General features: G+C 40.6%; 1 protein-coding gene across 2 annotated transcripts in view; it reads left to right on the top strand.

Annotated features, from left to right (window-relative positions):
- The first annotated feature begins 6,323 nt into the window (after nt 1–6,323).
- Nucleotides 6,324–21,735, top strand: part of lmo1 (LIM domain only 1) — a 29,917-nt gene continuing 14,505 nt past the window's right edge. Inside the window, exon 1 of one of the 2 annotated variants that reach the window (XM_042488521.1) lies at nt 6,324–6,885. In XM_042488521.1, the coding sequence (XP_042344455.1) occupies nt 6,864–6,885 (22 nt within the window). In that variant the 5' untranslated portion in view covers nt 6,324–6,863. Of the gene's footprint in view, nt 6,886–13,655; nt 13,689–21,735 lie in introns of those variants that run through there. The other variant, XM_042488530.1, reaches the window with a different exon arrangement.

Here is a 21,735-nt window from a genome sequence, read left to right as displayed (position 1 = left end):
GCATCTGAGACAAAGCAGCGAAATCCATAGCGGTAGCCAGGTGCTAATGAATGGCTTACATTATGCTGTCCACTAATTACTACCGCACCATAAATAAAACACAAGACAATCAATTAGTGGAGACGTGTGTTTGTTAGTCATGGGCAGCAAGTTCCTCCAGGCCACGGCTCTGCAACAGACCTGCCTCTTCAGGGTGTGATTTTGAAATGGATGCGATGAGTTCAGATAAATCACATTTTGAATGTTACTGAATGCACTTCTGGCAATCTATTTCCACTCGCACAGATTATGAGTAAATTAATTTCTGCACAGTTTCAACAGAGAGGTGTCATAAAATGTTAAAATGCACATGGAGCAGAAAGTCCTTTCCACTGAATTAGACAAAAGAAATCCAACAGGCGGCTATCATCTCGCTTCCTTTAAATGGAGCTTTGCAAAAAGGCTTTCTCTTCCACTTTATACAAAGCTCCTCCAGTTTCCCAGACACCAACTGGCTGACGTATCACACTTGATTTGAACCAGAGCAGGGGAAATCAGAGTGCATTAACACTGCATGTAGAGGGCACTAACTGAATGATCCTAGCATTATGCGGCCTCTGGCCTGGCCTATCTGCGTAGTTTGATGCATAATTTGAGCATTAATGTAATTTACATTTTAACACAGTCCCAAAAGTAAACTGATTAGTTGATAGTTATCTACTAATGTGCCAAGAGGACCCACATGTCACTTGCATGCAGGCAGAGGGACGGGATTACACATGACAAGGTTGGCCTTGCAGGAGCACAGACAAAGAGACAATGCCTGCCAGAAGGACAGACACCAGAGAGAAGTCCCGCACACATGCACACAAACACGCGCTCCGAGTCTAACACAGAATCTTGTGAGGTAAATGGTTGTCGTTCAGGTTTGCTAGTGTAGCATTTCTGTCTAACAGGATCTATCTTTCTTCTTTATTTTCAAGGACCTCTGAACAGATCATACCAAAAAGGAGTGAGAACCGTTACAATAAATCTGGAGGACACAACAATGGGTTCTCAGTTGTGCTTGCAGTCCTCAAACCACTTGGTAACATCTACAAATATGTGTTTGTGCAAAAGTTTCAAGGGCAGTTCACTTGCCAGACATCGTATTAATCAATCTAAAATTCAAATTTGAAAAACTTATTAAAAGTTTTTCTGGGCCATCAAATGTCTTTTATCTCTGTCCCGGCAGAGTTCCTTATTTTTCATGGGACAAATTAGTGCCCCTGTAGATGACAGAAGCGCTTTAAAGAAAGTGCAACAGAGTTGCAGTCCCATGATGCAACGCTCCCAGTGGTTACATCTGCTCCATTCTTTCATCTTTCTCCATTGTTAGGTGGGAGCTGTCACATTAGGAGGAGAATCGTGGCTTCTTCCCACCCCCAAGTACCCCTTTTTTCCCATTCCAGCAGTTGGCAGGGTGGCAGGCCCATACAAAGGAGCGTGCACCAGGAGCGCAGAGGGGAGCACCGTTAGAGGAAAAACAGTTTGGGAATTAAGGTCATTAATTTTCCACTTTCAAGGGCTGCCACACAGACGGAGATAAAGTCAGCATAAATATTCCGCCGAAGTTTCTCCTGTTTTTCTCCTCTCCCCATTTTCATCGGCAGCCCATTTATCTCCATGCTGTCAATTAGAGGCAAAAGCAAAGAACTAATTAGGAACTGTGCAATTTTAATTAGCTGTTTTGATAATTAAACTAATTGGTTCCCTTGTGTTTCTGCAATGTGTGCTGAGAACTTTTTTGATATCTGGGCAGCAGATTTCCCATCCGCTGGTTAATTAGTCACTTTTGCATTAAAAAGGAGCCTTCCTTAATAGCCTTAATTTGCAGTTGAAAAGAGAATCTACCATCAATAATTTGTGTAATTGGTAACCGTTTGATTGTAATTTAGAGGCACGGCCGGACAGCTCGGCATGTCTAATTCCTAATGACTAGGATTAAAGTTGGATTAACTGTTTGGGAAAGGGATTCACTCTCCTCTCTTTCCAACCCACCAAATGACACCTTGTCTACATTTGATTGGTCATGAAATTCAAATTGACTAGGTGAACAGCAGGGCTTATATCATTTCCTGTTACTTCCTATACGGTGAGCCTGTCAGGTTACATCAAAAAGATTCCAATAATTCCTCGCCGTCTCAGGAGCTCGGCGAGGAAGATAATAAAAAGAGGTTACAATTTATTATGAGAAGTGTTAAACCTCTGCTATCAAACCCATTTGTGTACAAGTCTGAGGGGAACACATGGCAGAGATCAGCCACTAGGAGGAGCAGAAATCTCAGAGTGACAAAGTAAAGTACATCTGTTCACTGAAACTTCATTCAAGTAGCAGGCTTTTCTCTCTGAACCTTAAATTACACATAAACACAGTGTATGTTCCCAAACATTAACTGAATGCCCACCTGCAAGTTACAGACCTAAACTCAATGCAATGATGGTACCATTACTATAAATCATTGTGCACAACTGAACTGGTGTTTGCTACCAGGGGAAATCACACCGATGTTTACAGGTGTCAGCTTAATGCTAGAATGCATTTGAATATTGCCAGAAGCTGGGAAACCTGGACTAAAAGCATATCATTCAACATCTTAACTGTCAGGCACCATCTCTTTACTTTTACAACACAGAGCCCCGTCAGTAGTCTGATTAAAAAGCACCATTCATCCCACTTAGCCAGAATACAATTAAGGGACATGGCTTTAAAAGCCCAGCCCTGAAGCTTCTCCCCAGCCCACATAAAAGGAGCACTCTCCACTGAGCCTTGCCTGTAAATATCATGTTTGATATGAGGTTTTAATCTGCTTAGCCATTCTGAACTATAGAATGGGCTCATCCTCTCTCTGAAACCTCTGTCCAATGGCTGTGTGCCTGAGGACGAATAGGAACACAACACTAGTGCGCTATCTGATTAGGTGGGGTTAATTACAGAGCACTGTTTTGTAGTGGCTGCATTTGAGAGCCGCCCATAAATAGATGGGCATGGCTAATGCATGCTCAGAAATGAATTTTAATTAACTGTGTATCAGAGAGGCCCACTTAGGGGCTTGTTTGTAGTATGTACTGACCTCGCTGTTGGATGTGGAGTGGGAAAGGGTCTGCACCCAAGACACTGTAAGAGGCGCTGAAGAGTAGACCACGGCCTACATGAGCCACGTTTCACAGACACACAAAATGTTGTGTCTCTACACAAAGGTAATGTGGGTAATTTATATTGATGAGAGCCCTGATTGAGAGCCACTCTGCGACCGGGCCATGCCTTCACATTATGATCATCTCAGTTGGACTGAGACACTACAACACTTGTCCAAATGAGGATCAAATACCAGCGACACTCTTATATGCACGAAACATCCTCTGCTATATGATTTTCTACAAAATACAGGCTCAAAAACCTAGTGAGGTAATTGCGTTAAATTCTCGACGCCGTTATAACCCACCCCTCTCACACACACGCCATTTTTGCTCCCTCTCTGAATGGTCTTTATATAGTGTTTTTTCCCACATTCAAATGTCAAATGGCTATTTGAAGTCAAGCCCCGATGATACTGAACCATTCTTTCCCCTTTCATTTCCAGTTTTCTGTGTGATTGGATTAATTATGTGCCACTCACTTTGCTAGAGGTCAGCAAACATACATTCTCGGTCATAAGTCATCAATCTATGTGACCGTGGAGATGAAAAGTCAAGCATGTCAGCCAGGAAGCTGGACAGAGAGGGATCAGGCCATTGATTTCAGGGCCAAGCCAATCTCACTGCCGCCTGCTGCCCTGAGAACTGAAATTATCCCTATGGGCTATGTACAGTGGGCTTTATACCTTAGATTTGTAGTGCATGATCACATTAGCGGGGCCTATAAAAAAGAAAAAAGTTACTTTAAATGCAGGGCAGGATAATTATCAAATGGGAGAGCATGTGTAGTCCATATACTGCACTGTGCTCACTGAATCTATAAAAACTGTGCAATGTGGTTCAACTCAAAATACATGCCTTTTTATACATGAATGTGATTATTTTTACTCAGTGTAGCTCACATGTTTATTCAAAATATAGAATTGTTCCACTATCCTTTTACCTTCACAATACTGATTCCGATACTTGAACTTGCGTATCGGCCAATACTTACTACTGATGAGATACCAATCAAAAATTAATATATGTAACTGCTGTATATTACTGATCCTGTATGGATGAGAAATGATTGCTATCATTGCTGTATGGCATTTGTCAGGTTAAACCCTTTGGGAAAAAACAAACAAACAAACAAACAAATGCAAACAGAGAACAAATGCCATAGAACTATCTTTTATCCAGTGAAAAATTTTACAGAACTGCCAAAGTTTTTGCCAAACGTTCCACTATTTACTGGAAATCTATTTTTCCTCAGCGCACTAAAACAGTGGTTGCCAGTGACTGCACAGCGCAATTTGCTGTCCATTTCAGAATGTGAAGAAGAACCGAAATCTTGGACAACTGCCTTTTATCCGAGTGTTAAACTTTTACGTTTATTAGTAAATTGTGTGGTATTAAATAGGTGCACAGACACACATACCAGCCTTTACTTAATCCCAACTCGTCAAATACCGCTGCTTGGTCAGGGATTTTGGCGTCGGGCACCAACGCAAAAAAGGCTCCTTTCGTGATTAGCCAGTTGGCAGCGTCAGTTTTTTCCTCTCACAGCGATATGATACTGGTGTTGGAACAACTCTAGTTTACACAGATATATAATTTAGGGATGGACTATATTGGATTTTTTGCAGATATCCGTTATGCCAATGTAAAAAAACTGATTTGGTCGATAACCGGTACCGCGATCGAAATACCCACTTTTATCGCCTAGCTAATTTTAGTGATCATAAAGTCTCTTCTGTGGTGCAATTAACATATCATGCATACTCTTATGGTGATGGCCCACCAGCAGATGGAGACATTAAATACAATGCTTTTTAAAGTATGCAATATTCATTCATTGTGCAAAATAAGAAAATATTTCAATATAGTTTTGATGTTTTATACATTTTCACTTTGTCAGTTTAAAAATAAAAAAAAAAGGTATAAATATCGTCAGAAATCTGCATGTTGGTCAATTACGATGTTTCACTTTAAAGCCGATATCATCTGATACTGATGATGTTCCAGGATTATCATGCATCCCTAATATAATTCTAGTGATACAAAAACAATTTAACACTGCAGAAACCTTACTAAAATGTGGACAAATGCAGATCTTAAACAGCCCTTCCTTCTGAAATAGTTTGAGTCATTACAATTATTTACTGTTGCAATTATTGGATTATAGAGTAGCTGATGATAATGTGCTTAGAGTAGGGCTGGTGCAAAATGTAACAGAAGGCAAGGACAGACTGAGCACGCTCACACCACAGACAGCCTGCTGGCTGCTGACGAACCAACATTATTGTAGCTATACTCCACTCCACTCTCCTAAATGGCTAATCTTTGTTGGATCTCACCCTTAATTGGTTAACAGTCTCCGCAGGGCAAGTGAAAGTGGTGCTATTTAAGGCTCCACCATGAAACAGCAACACTTTCATCTTGGCAATAACAGGCAACAATTATATTACCAGATTCGAAAGTGAACCCTCTATCTACCCACTAATCAAAAACGCAGCCCATCTGTTGTGCTGTCTCTTTTGAAACGACTGTTTATCTGCAGCCTGTATGATAACTGTGTCTGGACACTAATTAACTGCTAAATAGACCGCAATTAGATGTTATTTCTATTAAATTCTGCAGGGGGAAAAAAGTAAGAAGAAAAACAATAAGCGCATTTTATGTTTACTCCAACTGTACCAGGCACCGACGGAGCAGCATCACTCTCCCTCAATGTCTCTCTCTCTCCCTCTCCCTCTCTCGCTCTCTCTCTCTGACACACGCGCACTCGCGTCCGTGCGCACGTGCATCAATACAACCATACGTGCATGCGCGCTCTCTCTCACTATCACGCACGTTCAGACTGGCAGGCAGACCCGTCGCACGCACGCACGCACGGACGCGCGCGCACACACACTTTCCCTTAGCTGTGCTTTTGTGTTTTGTCAGAATTAATGAGAAAAGTTCCCTTGCCCTAGGGGTAATTAGTGTCCTTGGAGTTAAATAAGCTAATACTTAGACACCTCTGGCACAAGCAATTATGTTTGTGTATTGAATAATTGATTCAAAGAGGGGGGAAGGGCTGCTAATCAGATCTGAGCATAATGAATTGATTTAATTAACAGGGGAATCCGAGGGTCTCTGGAAGCTGCGCGCATTTATTCAGTAGCAGCAGAGGCGAGCGCGGCACATAAACTGGGAGAGAGGCGGCGTGAGTTTTTGCTTTTAGCAGTTGTCAGATTTGCAATTGGATTTGTTTGAATGTAGTTGTTGTTTCGGGAGCAAATGAGAACGAGAAAGAGAGAATATTAACAGCGAAGGGGAGCTCGGCCGTTCAGTCTGAGCGTCTGATCCGTCCGTGTGTGCACTGTTACAGATCGGCGACACTAGATTTATATCGCTTTTCATTGTTTTGCCTTTTTTTTTATTCGCATGGAATTTATCAAGCATCGCTGTTTGATCGCTATTTATTTGCGTTACAGTTCAGTCCGGATAGGGGGATCTCGCCGCGTATCTCACCGTGTATGAATTATTATTGATAGGAGGAGGGGAAAAAAACGTGCAGACGGCAATTCATCTTTCCAGGGTTTTTGGTTGATCGAGGCGTAGTCTAGTCAACCGCGCGTTTCAAAGCCATTTCCAGGAGAAGCTGAGAGCAGACCGAGCGGTGCAGCCTGCTGGAGCCGAGGACGGATCGCCCGGGGAAGGACTCCTCGTTCCTCAGGACGATGGTGTTGGACAAGGAAGAGGGTGAGTAACATCTCCGACCGTACGATGCTATAACCCGGGGAGTAACACGGCAAACTACTGACATTTTAAGTGTTTCCCGTCGCCCCGGACCCTGCGCACCCGCAGCCTCCGCTTTATATTGGTTTTTTCAACCCCATTTAGTCACGACAGGCTCCGTGTTTTCGTCAACAAACCCGGGTTGCTTTCTGTATACCATGAAGTTACACGAATAACCACAGCCCGAACTGCAGTTTAGTTCGGGAGAGAGTTGCATCTTTATTGAGAGCACATAGCGTTTTTTTTGATGTGCAGCCCAGAGTTTGAGGAGACTCCACAGACGCTGCAGTGCATGTGGCTCCTCTTTTCTTTCCTCCACTAAGTGCTTTTTGCGTCTGTGAAGTTAGCGAGGCAGCCTTTGACATCACCACGGGATGGGAGATGACAGCAGAGTGCTTTTAACTTGATTGCAAATTATGGATAGCGCCCGTGCAACGTTCACTCACTTTCCATCCAAATAGGCCTACTTGCATTACTTATCTATTTCAATGTATTTAGGTTAATGGGTGAGGCAATCTAATTAATTTTAATTTAAATCAAACTCGCCTCTAATGACGTCCCATTTTGGATTAGACTGATGTTGAGATGTGCAGTGCATTTATCACATTCAGGTCTAAATGGTGCTCTTGTATTTTAACACATTTATACAACATAATGATAATTCAAAATAAAGACTAAAAACAGTGCTGAGGGCTCTCTGGGCTCTGAAATGAAGTTATTCTGTCTTTAAGAGTACTCTGACTTCTGACCACCGGCTGACATGTGCAATAACAACCTCAACTAACCCTAAAACACACATTTTTATACTGTTTTACAAAGTACAGTGTAAAGCCTTTACATGTTTGAGTTTATCCAGCGCTCCTCCTCCCCCTCCAAAAGTAATGGATGCATTGTAGCCCATTATTTTTGTTTGAAAATAGATATTTCATATCTCTTAGCAGAGCATCCTTTCACTTACACATATAAAAACCAATAAAGGATTGCAGCAGTGACATAAATTGGTCTGTCTGGATGAATCCATGTTGTGCTGCAAATGTACCCAAATTAACTCAACTGTAAATTGTCTCCTTTGGATGTCTGTCGAGCTAAAAGTTCCCCATATGATTCATGATTCAGATTGCTTTTAACAGTTATTGGCTAAGCAATATGGTAAATGTACAAGGTGATGCAAATGGCATTAGTGGGAAAGGATGCACAGGAGCATGTAATGCAGTCAATACTACATTAACTACTGATGCCCAATTACAGAACCAGGGAGAGTGGCTTTTAGGAGCATTAGGACTTGCAGAAAAGCTGAGATCACCTGCTGCTCATTGCCTAAAAGCTTCACCCTTTATTTGCTGGGCCCGACCAGCAGCTCTAGCATTTTGGCCAGGTTGTCAACAGAGCTGCTTTGGATCTGTTCTCTTTCATTGTGGTGCCTTTTAGCGTTTATTGGCTCTAAAGTTATAGGCTTGTCAATTCAACCTTCTTGTCTAATGTATCCACTTAGTGCCTGCACAAATAAATGTGTGCATATGTGGAGAGAGGAGAGGTGTGGGTCAGTGTTTTTGGGTTGGCCACATGGGTGTCTGTGTGTGATTACCGTCTGTGTCTCTTGATTGATTCACTATTATGTCCGTGTGTGTTTGCGCATGCTGCTTAAGTGTTCATATTTTAGTCCTTGCGTGGCCCATAAAACAGATCATCGGTGTGTGTCCTGTCTCGTGTTTAAAACCTGCCATCCTGGCTGGCAATGAAGTGATGCTGCTGCTGCTTGTTTGGCAGAGTGTTTTTTGAACTCTGACTTCTTTCTGAAAAGTCTGCAACAATTTGTGCAACAAAAGCAGCAACCAGAAATGAATATATGTGACCCCTTATTGGAAAATATGCTTGTTACAAACCATATCCCACAGTATAAGTCTATTAAGCATCAGAAGTTTAACAAAACAATTTAGACGGACAGCCGCCAGTTGATCAAAAATATTTCTCTTGTTAGTTTCACGTTGCATGTCGCTTCCTGTCTTTATTATCCATCTTGCCTGTCACAGGTTACATGCACATTGCAAACTTATCACCACACTCTCATATGATGCAGCCATTAACTTTCACTTTCTGGTAAAGCACTGAGTCAGAAAGCACGGAGGAGGACTGTAAAAGGAATACAGGCACTGCTCTGTGAAACGACCTAATATGCAGGTCAGAGTTAGTAATGAATAGCAACACATGTACCAATTCTGTGTCAACATTTTATTTCACCCTGTGATATGAAGGTTCCAATTTGCGTCTAATTTGAGAGGAAAAAGCAACTCAGCCATTTTCTCTCCTCCTTCGTACTAACTGCAGGAGAAGCAAGTGACTCCACACAGATTTTTGCTGAACATTAACACAACTACAGTATCTTTGCAGACCTGAGCAGAAGAAATATCCTCCAGCTCCTGATACATTTCTGGTTACCTTTCCTTGTTAATTTATGACCCTGTTATCATCCTGTCCGGTGAAATTTGTACATTCATAAAGCATGTGATTGAAAAGCAATGCTTCAGATGAATACAGACTGGTGATCTGTCGGCTGCTGTAATAAAACTTGGGCTTCAGGCTCCGATTTTTATTTTGAAATAATAAGAATTGCTTCATTCTTTACCGGTGTTACCATGGTAATACTGTCTTGTAGCGATGTTATATTGATTTAGAAAGTGGACAGTAATATTTCTTTTCTGTTATTTGGTTTCTGAGGGTTGATTTCTAATTTCCAGCTGGAGATTACTTTTATATGTTCCTTAAGTCTTTTCACTTTTCCAAAGGAATGCAATTTGCTCCCCTGTATTTGCTATTTTCTCAGCTTATTGGTTTGCTCTTACTTCAAAATTAAACTTGCCCATTTCAAATATTGAAATTACGTCTGGTTTTTGTGCTCTGGGCCCTGAACAATATTACAAACACATTGCTTCGTTTGATATTTCTTAAGTCACCACCGTTTCCTTTAAAAAGCTTTATTACAGGAGCCTGCACCGCCTTTGCAGTACTTTTCCAATTTTGTCTAAAACATAGATTGTCAAGGGAGGATGGTGTGTGTTTTAAACAGTTACAAGTGTGACCTGTGCACGAATGAATGCAGGAAAATCTCTTTTTTATATTAGTATACACACAACAAAATAGTACCAAAACATACAAAATATGATGTAAAATAACACTCTGCATTGATACACTTTGCACCCTCACTGCATCCATATTATACTAAAGCTGTTCTCATTTATTTACACAAAATCACATTTATACCATTTACAGCTGTGAGTGTTTAATTCCGTCTAATCTGTTTCTGATATTACAAATGCAGAATTCTTCGCTGGAGACAATTTCGCTTGTCACCACTAAACCTCTAGATCCCTATCAGCCCTGATCGTTTCACGTCTACGAGTGCTCCAGTTGTGTATCGTTTTCCATAATCTTAGTGGAATTCAAAGGGACTGAATTGAGACTTAAGAGACACGTGTTAGTGAGCGCGCCCACCTGCCTTTGATGTAAATGGCTGCACTCATCAGTGTGGCACACAAACTCAATTATGCACTTTTGAGCTGTAAGAGCATCCCTTTTATTATTGCCAGAGGCCACATGCTCGCCATGTTATCACACGAATTTTCACAACAAGATCTGGCTGCCACATGCATCACAGGGAGCAGACGATCCCTGTTGTGTTGTCCAAAGTCTGACCCTTTTATTCACTCCAAATGATTTTTTCAATGTCATGAGGAATTTCTAGTATATCGTGTTGAGCTGTGTATGAGAACGGTGAAGGTTGCAGAGATAGAGCTGCCACATTGAAAATTACATGAACAAATAAGAAACTCTAAGCTGCAAGGGCATGTACACATCAATCCAATGTTACAATGAAACCTTTTACAAACTCCACAAAAACAGTGACAAGTTGAGATGAATCGTTACCTTACGCCACCTTTTAAACCACCTTGGAGAAACCTAATATCTTATCGTGAGCTCTGAGACAAATGCACACATGAACAGAAGTAATGTTGATGCACAGGGGCAAAGCTTTTCTCGCCTGCAAAACATAAACCCCAATAACCTCATCTATAGTTGAGCTGGTGTAAAAATATTACTGTATCTAGCAACAACATGTAATCTAGCTTTATGTATATATACATTGGGGAGTTTTCATTTTTGGTATTATTGTGAATATCACAACCAGTGGCACCCAAAGAGTCTTCTGGGCAACCATTAGTAAAAGAGATTCTGCAATGAACAGGCTGTATAACTAACAACAACAACAACAAAATACAAAAGATCATAAATCATTGGCATGTTTAATATCAAAAGACATGATGCCATTTCAGTTGAAAAGCCTGTCTTTTTTTAATTATTTGTTTACTAAAAAGGGTGTTTACTTAAAAATCAGTACATTCTGTGATGTAATAAAAAAAAAGGAAATTTTCTGAACAATATATAAGGTAAAGTTATTCCAGTATGTTTTAGTGCCATTTGACGAGTTCTAAGCATATTTTGATTATTATCGGGATAATACATTGCAGTTGTTTTCGCCAGGATAACTGTGACAAACTAGGGCTGTTGCGGTGAAGGAATTTTCCTGCGGTAATTAAGGGTGGCTTAACAGCAATTATTTTCCCCAAATTCTTTATTTATCCTGTTTTTTGTGCAGTGTAAATGAGCTTTATTGTTAAGGTATTATCAGATATAATGTTGCTTTTTAAATGAAAAAGATGTCACAGTTTTATAACAAATTTATCGTTAAATGCAGATCAGTAATTCCTCCTCCATTGCTGTTGTCGTTTAGCAATGTGAGGGTTGGTCTTTGTGGCATTTGTCCCACCCCTCCTCCAATGTGATTGGACGGCTGTATATTAAAGTGACAGTGAATTGGGCTGCAGTGTTTTGCCCAAAGTTGAGGACATTTTTTCCACTCTCAGCAAACGGATAAAAGAAACAGCAAAAGTGCAGCACTAAGTGCAGAAGCATTGTGTAAAATCACGGTGCTCCCATGTACAAAAAAAAAAAAAAAAAAACAACACTAACAAAGTGGTTGTTTGCTATCGCTTGCTGTTGGCTTGTCAATAATATCGCAATACAGCTGTTATCACGACAGCCCTAGGTCCCATGCCTAACATATATTGTTAGTTATTCCTCAGTCTATAACTGATGGAAGCAGGTGCCCTTGTCACTGCAAAGATTTCAGACTGTTGAATACACTGATGCTGACGTGGAAAAAAAGTATTTATACATTGATGCCTCTACAGACACGCGCACACTTCCTGCAACATCTCATCAGTTGTTTTTTTTTTCACATCCAGTTATTTATTCACCTGTTTACCTAGTGCTCGCCCTCTGTTCTGAGGTGTTTGGCATTCTGATGCACTCTGTAAAGCTTATTCTTTGCTCTGTGGAAAAAACATTCTCCTTTATTCTGTCACTATAGGCTTAGTAAAGAAGACGGGAAAGGGGAATGACATGCAGCAAAGTTCTTGAGATGAGCAGATGTCAAAACCACAGTGTCACCAGCTACAGTTCTCTGGCAGTTGAGTGCAAGTGTCAAAATGCCCAGAAAATGTTACTGAAGAGAAACCTTCATATTCTACCTGCAGTAATAAAATAACATGTCACCTGTTACACTCAAAGGCTGCGTAAGCACTTTGTACAGTCAAGCCTCAGTGGAGATCAAACACATGTGGCACGAATGACGTATGGGAGGATTGCGGAACTGGAGGAAACATGGATGTTTATATGTGTATTTCATTGCATAGGTGCATTAATGATCACTATTATTCATTCAATATTAAACATTTTTGAGGCAGTATCGATATTTTGAGAGATACATGTACCAATAAGGCTGGGCAATATATTGATATTATTTTTATTTATTCATTTTAATTTAACCTTTATTTAACTTAAGAAGACTAGACTAGATATACGACTAGATATTGTCTAAGCTTTTGGATATAATATCGCCTTTTCCTTGTTTTAAAAGCTAAATTACACTTTAGTGATGAACTTACGACGCTGTTCTAGCTGTTCTTATATTTTCCCTTACCCACTTAGTCATTATATTCACATATCTGATTATTCATCAAAAATCCCCTTGTTTTAATTTTTTTTTTTTTGTAAATCCCAGTACTCAACTACAAAATATTGTTGCAATATCAACATCAGTTAATGTTAGTATTTGGTCAAAAATGTGATGACATTTGACTTTCTTTATATCCCTCAGCACTATAGAGTCCTTTGGCCTACATTGGCATTTTTGTCCTAAAATATCTTGTTACTTATAATCAATATGTCTGCAATGAGCTGATCAGCAAGTTATTGGTCTGGCTCTTATGTGCATGTGTTTGTGTGGGCAGTAAGAAGCCACAAATAAACCATACAGAATTTTGGGGCGTGGACAGGTGTAAAATGTGTTACACGAAAATGTTAGTGCTTCTTCAGCTACTCGTGAAATTTCCCAATTAAATGCAAACATGTGGAGCGGCCTGAGAACTGTAGCTCACAATTTTCACATACATTTATGCGCTTGTTAGGAGTGTGAATCAAGTGTCGTTTGGTTTGATTAGCAGTGGTTTGTGTTAAATGTGGGGGAATGATATAATTGTCAAAATATGGTGTTAAAGTTCAGCTGTATGAACTGGCCTGCTGTGTGCTCTCTATAGAGCACACATCACAGTGCCAGCAGGAATTCTTGCCGATGCCATGTTTCCTATTTTTCATTTGTTTTAGGCCCTGCCTGTGTGAGCGTGTGGCTCTGAGGATGACAGTGTTGATTGGTTAGTAAAACACTTTGTTCTTGTGGGTGTGAGGAACAGCACTGCCTCTAGGGGCTGCTAGCGGGGCTTTTAGACTTTCGGACATGTTTCACTGTAAATATCTTTCAAACAGCACTCTACTGTATTCCCATAGCAGTATTCAGGAAAAAATAGTTTGGGCCTTCAGTCAGAGCATACTTTGAGTTTTGATGCATCTCAGACAGAGATATTCTGATCTATTTTCCTTCCTCTGGGAATGCAGGATCCCAGTCAGAGGATGCTGGTCAGTGCAGTAGCATGAATTTTACAGCAGTTAAACCATAAGTTGTTTTAATGTTATTGGACCACTGGCATTTTGTCGGCCTACAGTGTAACTTGCAGCTCTTCTGTTTTCATGCACACTCACACACAATATGCAGCTCTAATCCAACTTAAAATGACTTTTACTTGGCTGTTTTTTTTCCAAAAACAAAACATCACATGCATTTAAAAGCTTCCTAAAATCTGCTTTTGAGTACAAGAGACCAGAGAAATAGAGGCATTACACTTTCCTAAGATATTACAGCTATCTTGTAGGTAAATAGAAAAGCCTGGGGTGCCTTCTCTTAAATAAGAGCCAACGTGCTGCAAACTAATCTCTTATTGGATGACCTTCAGTAAATAAAATCTTAAATAGCTAATTAAAGTCTGTGATTAAAGGGGGGTAGTTCTTTCCCTCTTAAAGCTAGTAGATTAGGTTTTGGATATTGAAGCTGCTGATTTAATCAGTGCTTAACTGTGCTGTTTGCAACTACAAATTCAGAGGCGAATGACAGCCGCCACACACACACACACACACACACACACACACACACACACACACACAAACAGAGACAGACAGAGAGAGAGAGAACCCAGCATTAAATGAAACTTGTCCTTAGACCCCTTTCATTACAATCACACCTCTTTCATTTCACATAATTTCATTTGAACAGCCCTATCTAGTTAAGTTGCCTTTTGATTTTAACAAGAATTACTCCTTTAGGAAGAAGGGCCAGTCTTTATATTATGAGGTAATAAAAAAGTGTTGAAAGGAATTCATTAAAAGCAAGCCATCTTCATAATGAAACATCAAACGTTATCAATATCCCTCTCTTGGGAGATTTTGGATAGGCTGCGCGACATGACACAGTGAAGTTTACCATCCAGATCAATCTTCATGATCTCTTCCCAAAATGCACCCAACCAACCTCTCTCATTATTTACCCCATCAGGTGTGGGAGTAGGTGCTTGAATGACATTAGAGGCCAGTGCTGCCAAATAACTGCCCCCTGTGGGGAATTTGCATTATTCAAGATTAAAGAGCCTCACACAGTGCACCGCAGTATGGTGTTCCTTCTTCCCCTCCATTTTCGACACACTGAGGACCCTGAATGGCACACCTGTCTCCTGGCATATCCTTTGAAATAATAAGTGTGCAGTAATTGCTGGGGAGTGGGGAGGATTTTGTACATCACTTCCTGACCTCATGAGTGACACAAACTTTAGTAGGCTACATTTATTCCTCTCCAAATGCATTTTTAATGTGGACTAAAAGTGTTTGTGCATTATTCTGTTCCGGATGGCGGAAGGTGGCAGTGACAGGTCTAATGGTTTGATTTTTTTTATTTATTTTTTTTTTTGCCAAGAATCACAAAGTGGCAGATGAGATTGCCTCGTCTATCAAAGTTTAAAAGTATACAGTTTGAGAATAGATAGATTTTTCCTTTATTCAATCTCAGACTCTGGGAAAAAAAAATCAGTCAAAAAGTCAGTTGATCTCGATCCTACTGTATGAGGACTGAAAATGAAGATGCATTTACCTTCGCGGTTATTGACAGCTTGCGCTTAAATGAAAAATGGTAAAATGGCAGGTTTCAAGAACTAAACACCTCAGAGCAACGGCAGACAAAGCACGACACTACGCCCACATTTGATTGGCTCAAAGCAATACCAAATCTTCCCCTCGTTGTGTCAACACTTAGACAGTCCTCCCTCTTTAAGAGCTCTCACGGGTTTATTTGGGGTAACCCTGCATAATAAAACCATGAATGTTTGTGTCTTTTCTCCTCCTCCTCATTCATCTTACTCCCTCACTCTCATTTTCTGGCCCCATCGCTCCCCTCTCTCACTCTGTCTCTGCTGTTGACAGCTTACCTTGCAGAGCTCTAATCTCACCCTACTACTGAGCAACCAAGTGTTGGAACAAGTCGCCTTCTGTAATAATTTGGAAACTCTGCCAGTTTCATGTCTTTAAAAAAAAAAAGCTGCAATGAATTTAATTAGAAAGCTGTTGCATATCTCTGTGATACATTTCTTTTAATTAACCCCATGTGAATAAATTAAAAATAATAGGGGGCTGAAAAGTGTGGAAAGAACACCCTAATGAAGTTTTCCGTTAATTAGGATGGAGTCTGGTGCCAAACCACAGTGAGTAGTGAGCACCAGGAGCTAACAATGCCTTCTGTAAGCCTCAGAAAAGGGCCCAGGGCCTTCGTGCTGACTTCAAGTGTAAGAAATGCACCTCTGACGTGATGGAAATGACCGTGGGCTGGGAGAAAAGGCAGTCCTGTTCCAGGCTGCTCTGCTGAGACTCCCCATGCCGCGCTTGAAGCTGGGCCAGTGTTATTGCAGCCCTAATGCGGCTGACTCATTTGGAGCGGATCAGGAGTAATTATGGTAGGGAAAGTGGCTGCCGACCGTGGGGGTCAGGACACTTGTAACATGTGAAAAGAGCAATTATTCCAGGAGACAAAACCCTCCCTTATCCTGGGCAGTGCCAGGGTCAATGCAAGGGACGGCTGGGCTCCGTTTCACCGGGGCTTATTAGCCACAGCAAGCTGCAAAGTTTGAGAGAGTGCATCTTGTTAATGAACAGTCCCCTCCTCATCCACACCAGCCCTGTCTGCTCTCTCTCCCACTTACTGTGGGTGTTAATTATGTCATAATCATAGCATGCATACAGTCCCAGAAATCACCTCACAGACCCCGGCATTCATACACAACCATCTGGAAATGTAGCACGCCGTACAGTAACATAGAAGGTTCTTACAGCAAACTATAAGAAAAAAAAATATCAGTACGAAATGTAATATTGACTTGGGCCTTGTAAGAAACTACCTAATTTGCGAGAGAGAGAGTGTGTGTCTCTGTGAGTGTGTGTTCATGCATATCTTTTCTTTTACTCCTCACATATGCTCCAAATAGGGATAGGGACATGAATCACACAATGAATCAGTGGTGTTTATTTTGCTTATCATTCAGAATACACTCATGAGTCCGCTTTCAACTGGCATGTGTATTCCAGCTGATGTTATTACCAGATGTCTTGTATTTTGTCTTGGCAAAAGAGGAACGTGTCTATGGGCTCAATTACAGCGATGACGGGAGCTGAATGAAAGGGGCTGATTCATGCACACAATGGCAAGACATCTGCATGAGATCCCTATTAACCTTAGTGGCGGACACCTTGGCCTAGGGACAAATTTTATTTGGGATTGCCATGGTCACGGCATTTACAGTGGTGGCTGAAAAAGAAAAGAGTGAGGTAAGACAAATCAGCCCCTGGTGCTTGTGAACCACAGGCTCACTGAGCGCTTTGGCCAACATGGTATTTTTAATTTTCCACTGTCCTATATTGTTCTTTCTATAATATTATAATTTTAAGATGTACTTAGATGACATGGAGGGTTAACATAAGGCAGTCTGGTAACCTCCTGCAGCAGTTTCATCATAGGCCATTAATGCCTGGTTGATGTCTTATGCAGGAGTGTTTTGAATTAAGTGATAATGGTGATGATGATGACGAATGCACTTGTTTCAGCTAAATGCAATCATTTGGTAATATAGTATCTAATTTCCCTGAGCATCCCAGTCTGTGTGTTCACCACGCTGGTGGCTAACACTCCCTTATTCGCTGCAGCTGGGAGCTGGAATTATAGGGGCCCCTGAGAGGAGGCCCACCCAGAGCCAGCTTCCACCTCCTTGAAAGCCCACCTCCCTCCCCATGTGTCAGGAAGGCTGAGTGATTCTCATCAAGATCCTTTACCTCCCCGTGAACCAGCAAAGTCTGCACCACACCATGGCGTCAGTGCTTTTAATTGATCAAAAGACATTTAACAAAACACCGAATCAGATGTAACTGTCCCCTCTTCTATTAAGGCTGAGAGCCTGTGAGAGCAGCTGCTCCACTGGGATCACATGTGAAGCAGTGAAGTCGATTTCCTTACAATTTTGTGGTACGCACTAAGAACTTGATGTGAAATGGTCGACTTTTAAATTATTTGGCAACTATTTAAATAAGTAATTATCAGTTCTCACATGTTAACATCTGCTGCTTCTGTCAGTTTAATATCATTGTAAATTGAATCTATTTTGGTTGTGACTGTTGGTCGAACAAAGCAAGCAGTTTGATGACAACACCTCAGAGCTGCAACAATTAGTCGATTAACTGAGTAAAGCTGATCAATAGAAAAGTAATCTGCAACACTTTTGATAATAAATGAAATCATTTTTACCCGATTAAGGTTTCAGCTTCTCATATAAGGATTTGAAACTTCTTTGATTCAGATATAACAGTAAACTGAATATTTTGTGTTTTGGACTGTTGGTCACTAGTAGGGATGTGTACCACATGTTTATATTCTTTGGTCGACAATATGACATTTGCTAATTTAACAAAGTCTGACACAATTAGGACTGTGTAATGGCAAGAATCTGGCAATACAATATATATAAAGATACAGGCATAACAATTCTGAATATTGTGACATACTGCAATGTATAAAATGTAAGCAAGGCTTTATTATGAATAATTTTAAATCTAATTTTAGGAAAATTGTCAATGCTTGTGGTTTCATAGGTCTGTCTTTATGCTTTGAATATGTTGTTACTTTTTAGTTAAAGAGAGACTCAAATGGCCAACTATACATTACAGCACTGAATACTCTAGGGGCTGAGGGTTTAAATGTAACACAAAATAAATCACAGCAATGAATCTTGCATGTAAACTATTGATTAAAAATTGAAACAGTTTTTTTGATATTCAATAGAAAACATAATATCGTGATACCCCTAATCAAAATACCACTTTGATTTTATTTAATTCAGGGGTCTGTGATCGGGAAGATATCAGTAAATGTCCTGATTGTTTTTTTCTTGGCTGCCTGCCATTATCTGTCTGGCACGAGGTCACTAGCACTAAATGTTTAGGAAGGGGGTGTACTTGGAGGAAAATGGTGACATAGACGTGCCTTTGGAATTTCAAAATAAAGGCATACCTTAAATTTGATTTTATGTATTGATGTTTTCACTTTGCATCAATATTGTACTGTCGATCACTTGATCCATATATTGAGCCAGTTAGATGTATCTTTATCACTGTTATAAGCTAGCTGAATAGATCACCTTAGGAAACAGTATTTTTTTTAAATAATCATCAGATTAGCCGCCAATGAAAATGATTGCTAGTTGCAGTCCGACATAAAGTAAAGCAATGTAATAGGAGAGAAAGCAGAAAAACCTTTGCGCAAGAGAAATTAATTTGAATTTCTTCTATGTTACTTCCTGATTCTGCAGATGATGCAAAGGCTATAACCAATCCTCTCTGAGTTTGCATGACATGACACAGCACATGACTGATGGCTTAGGGACTAATACAAACCATATATACATGACTGTACAGGCTTGATCTGCAAGCACCTGCACACTTGTTACAAAAATAACAACCAGACATTATAGTGATAATGATAGGAAAAAGGGGCAAATTGTCTCTTTTCACACAGTGGTGTCTACTCAGAGCTAATGCAGGTCCTGCAATGTCTACAGTGTGTGATAATTGTAGTTCTCTCATTTCAAACAGTTCCTTGAGTGCTCCAAACAGCGTATTTTCTTTTAAAACCTTAAATATATCAAAAAGGTTAGCGGACTGATGTGATTTTTTGATAGCTGTAAAGACGGAAGTCCAAATGGGGTAACATAGAAATCGGATGCTATCTCTATAATGGAAAATACATGCTCTGACAGACTGCTTGGACTGAGAAAAACTAACTGTACATATTCTTGAAAGATACAATCTTAAAGAAAGTAGATGGATGGTAGAAGGCAGAGATGACAGGCCTTTACACACAGTACTAATGGCAAATTAAATTCCCTCTCAGGAAGAATATTTGGCAGGGCAAGTGCTGTCTCTCTACTTTGAGGGGTAAAATGCATCCCTTGTTGGAGAATGAATCGTGATGTGGAGAGGCATGCTTTTGGTGACATCAAATGACACTGGAAGGTCAGTGGCACTTGTATCTGTTAAATGGATTGGATTAAGTGGAGGCTGCCTCCTAGTCTGCTGCTTCCTTTCATAATGCAGCTTTTCTTTCTGGGAGGTGGCGAGCATGGGAGGTTCTGTTCTACTCCACAGTTTCACATAGCGCCGAGAGTGGTGACAGGTGCAAGAAAATGTCTCGTGGCATTAAGGGAATTGAAAAGACATTTACTTTACACACTCATTTTTTTTTCTGTCACTGCTCTTTGTTTAGTAGGTTTGAGCAAGTGCTTGCTACACTACTATTAAAGCTGTTTTCCAGAGGCTGCTTTGGTAGGAGACATCAAACCCATGTTTGTTCCCTGCAATGGCTTCAAGAAAAAGGCATCAGTTGAATGTGCATACTGGTTTCCCGGCTGACATTCCTCCATTGAGACATCTCCCTTACAGCCAAGAGGACTGAAGGACCATGCATGAAGATATGAGTGTCAGACTCGCTGCAAACAGTGTTGTAACTTTGAAGGTGCCGAGCAGGGTTTGAAACAAAGTATGTATTCAATAGACGGGATGAGCCACATGCAGTAATTCCAGGAGAGGTTAAGCTTTGGCCTTTTCAAACGCGGTGTAAAACACACACGTGATATGTTTAAGGAGTGTGTGGCAGGTGGTGGTCTCAACCAATTAGGGGTAGTTCTCTGGAGGTGGAGGAACGACCTTTTTGTATAATTAGTTCTCTTATTTAAAGCAAAGATTTTGAGTAGAATAACTAATTAGGTGTCATAAAAGGCAAATTAAAGATTTTTGTGATCCCCGAGGGAATTGCTGCAACTCCTTTCTTTTTCTTTGCACAAGCTCTGAAGCACACACACGTGTACATAGGCACTCACACACACACACACACACACACACACAGGCATTTTCTCTCTCCTCATTAAGACTGTTTTTAGTTCTGTAGAAGTCTGTCAGGCGAGCACTGTTGGCATACCTGCAGAGAGCTCCCCTAACAAGCCATGAAATGCAGGTAGAAGAGTCCGCCCTTAGCCAGTGTGGCTTGAATTTGAAGCTTTTTAGCTTCATTTACACTGAACATTGGTATTTATAGCAGGTTTTGTGATCCTAATGTGCCAGCTTCAAGGGGCCTGTTTTGGAGAGGGAGGGAGGTGAGGGAGCTGGAGGGCAGGCAGAACACTAATTGATGGCTCCCATCACCAGCACTGGACCAATTAGCCTCCCCTTTCCACTTCTGATAAAGAAATAAGACGGCTCAACACCACCGGAGCACTTACTGACATATAAACCAAAGCCATAAATTTGACTAACAAGCTCTCCTATTTCTTTCACCTCTTTTTTAAAAGGGGAAATGCTAATTATATTACATTCATAGCATTATTGATGTGTGGATGGCCAAAAATTGCAGAGCAAATCTGGATTCAATAAAGTACTTTGTGAGTCCATTTAGGTGCGCAGATATCTGTGTGTGTGTGTGTGTGTGTGTGTGTGTGCATGTGTGAGAGAGACAGAGAGGGAGAAAATGTGCTTTTCTAGTCCAGAGAAGTCCCTTTGAAAAGTGGTATAAGGTTTTTGTGAAAGAGAACGAACTTGACAGGCTCAGCAGAGAAAAACAGAGTGAAGCAGTCCCTTGTTACCAGCTGAGGTTGTGTTTATCACTGAGCAAACCACATAAGTTACTGTAAAAAATTGGCAGCTTTAACTAAAGAATGACCCCATTCACACTCAGAACATTACACTGTTGCAACTTCCTGTGCATAATTTCCTGCTAATGAAAAAAACCCA

The sequence above is a fragment of the Plectropomus leopardus genome, chromosome 1 (assembly GCF_008729295.1).
Source record: "Plectropomus leopardus isolate mb chromosome 1, YSFRI_Pleo_2.0, whole genome shotgun sequence".
Classification (NCBI taxonomy): domain Eukaryota; kingdom Metazoa; phylum Chordata; class Actinopteri; order Perciformes; family Serranidae; genus Plectropomus; species Plectropomus leopardus.
This window is presented reverse-complemented; position numbering and strand designations above follow the sequence as displayed.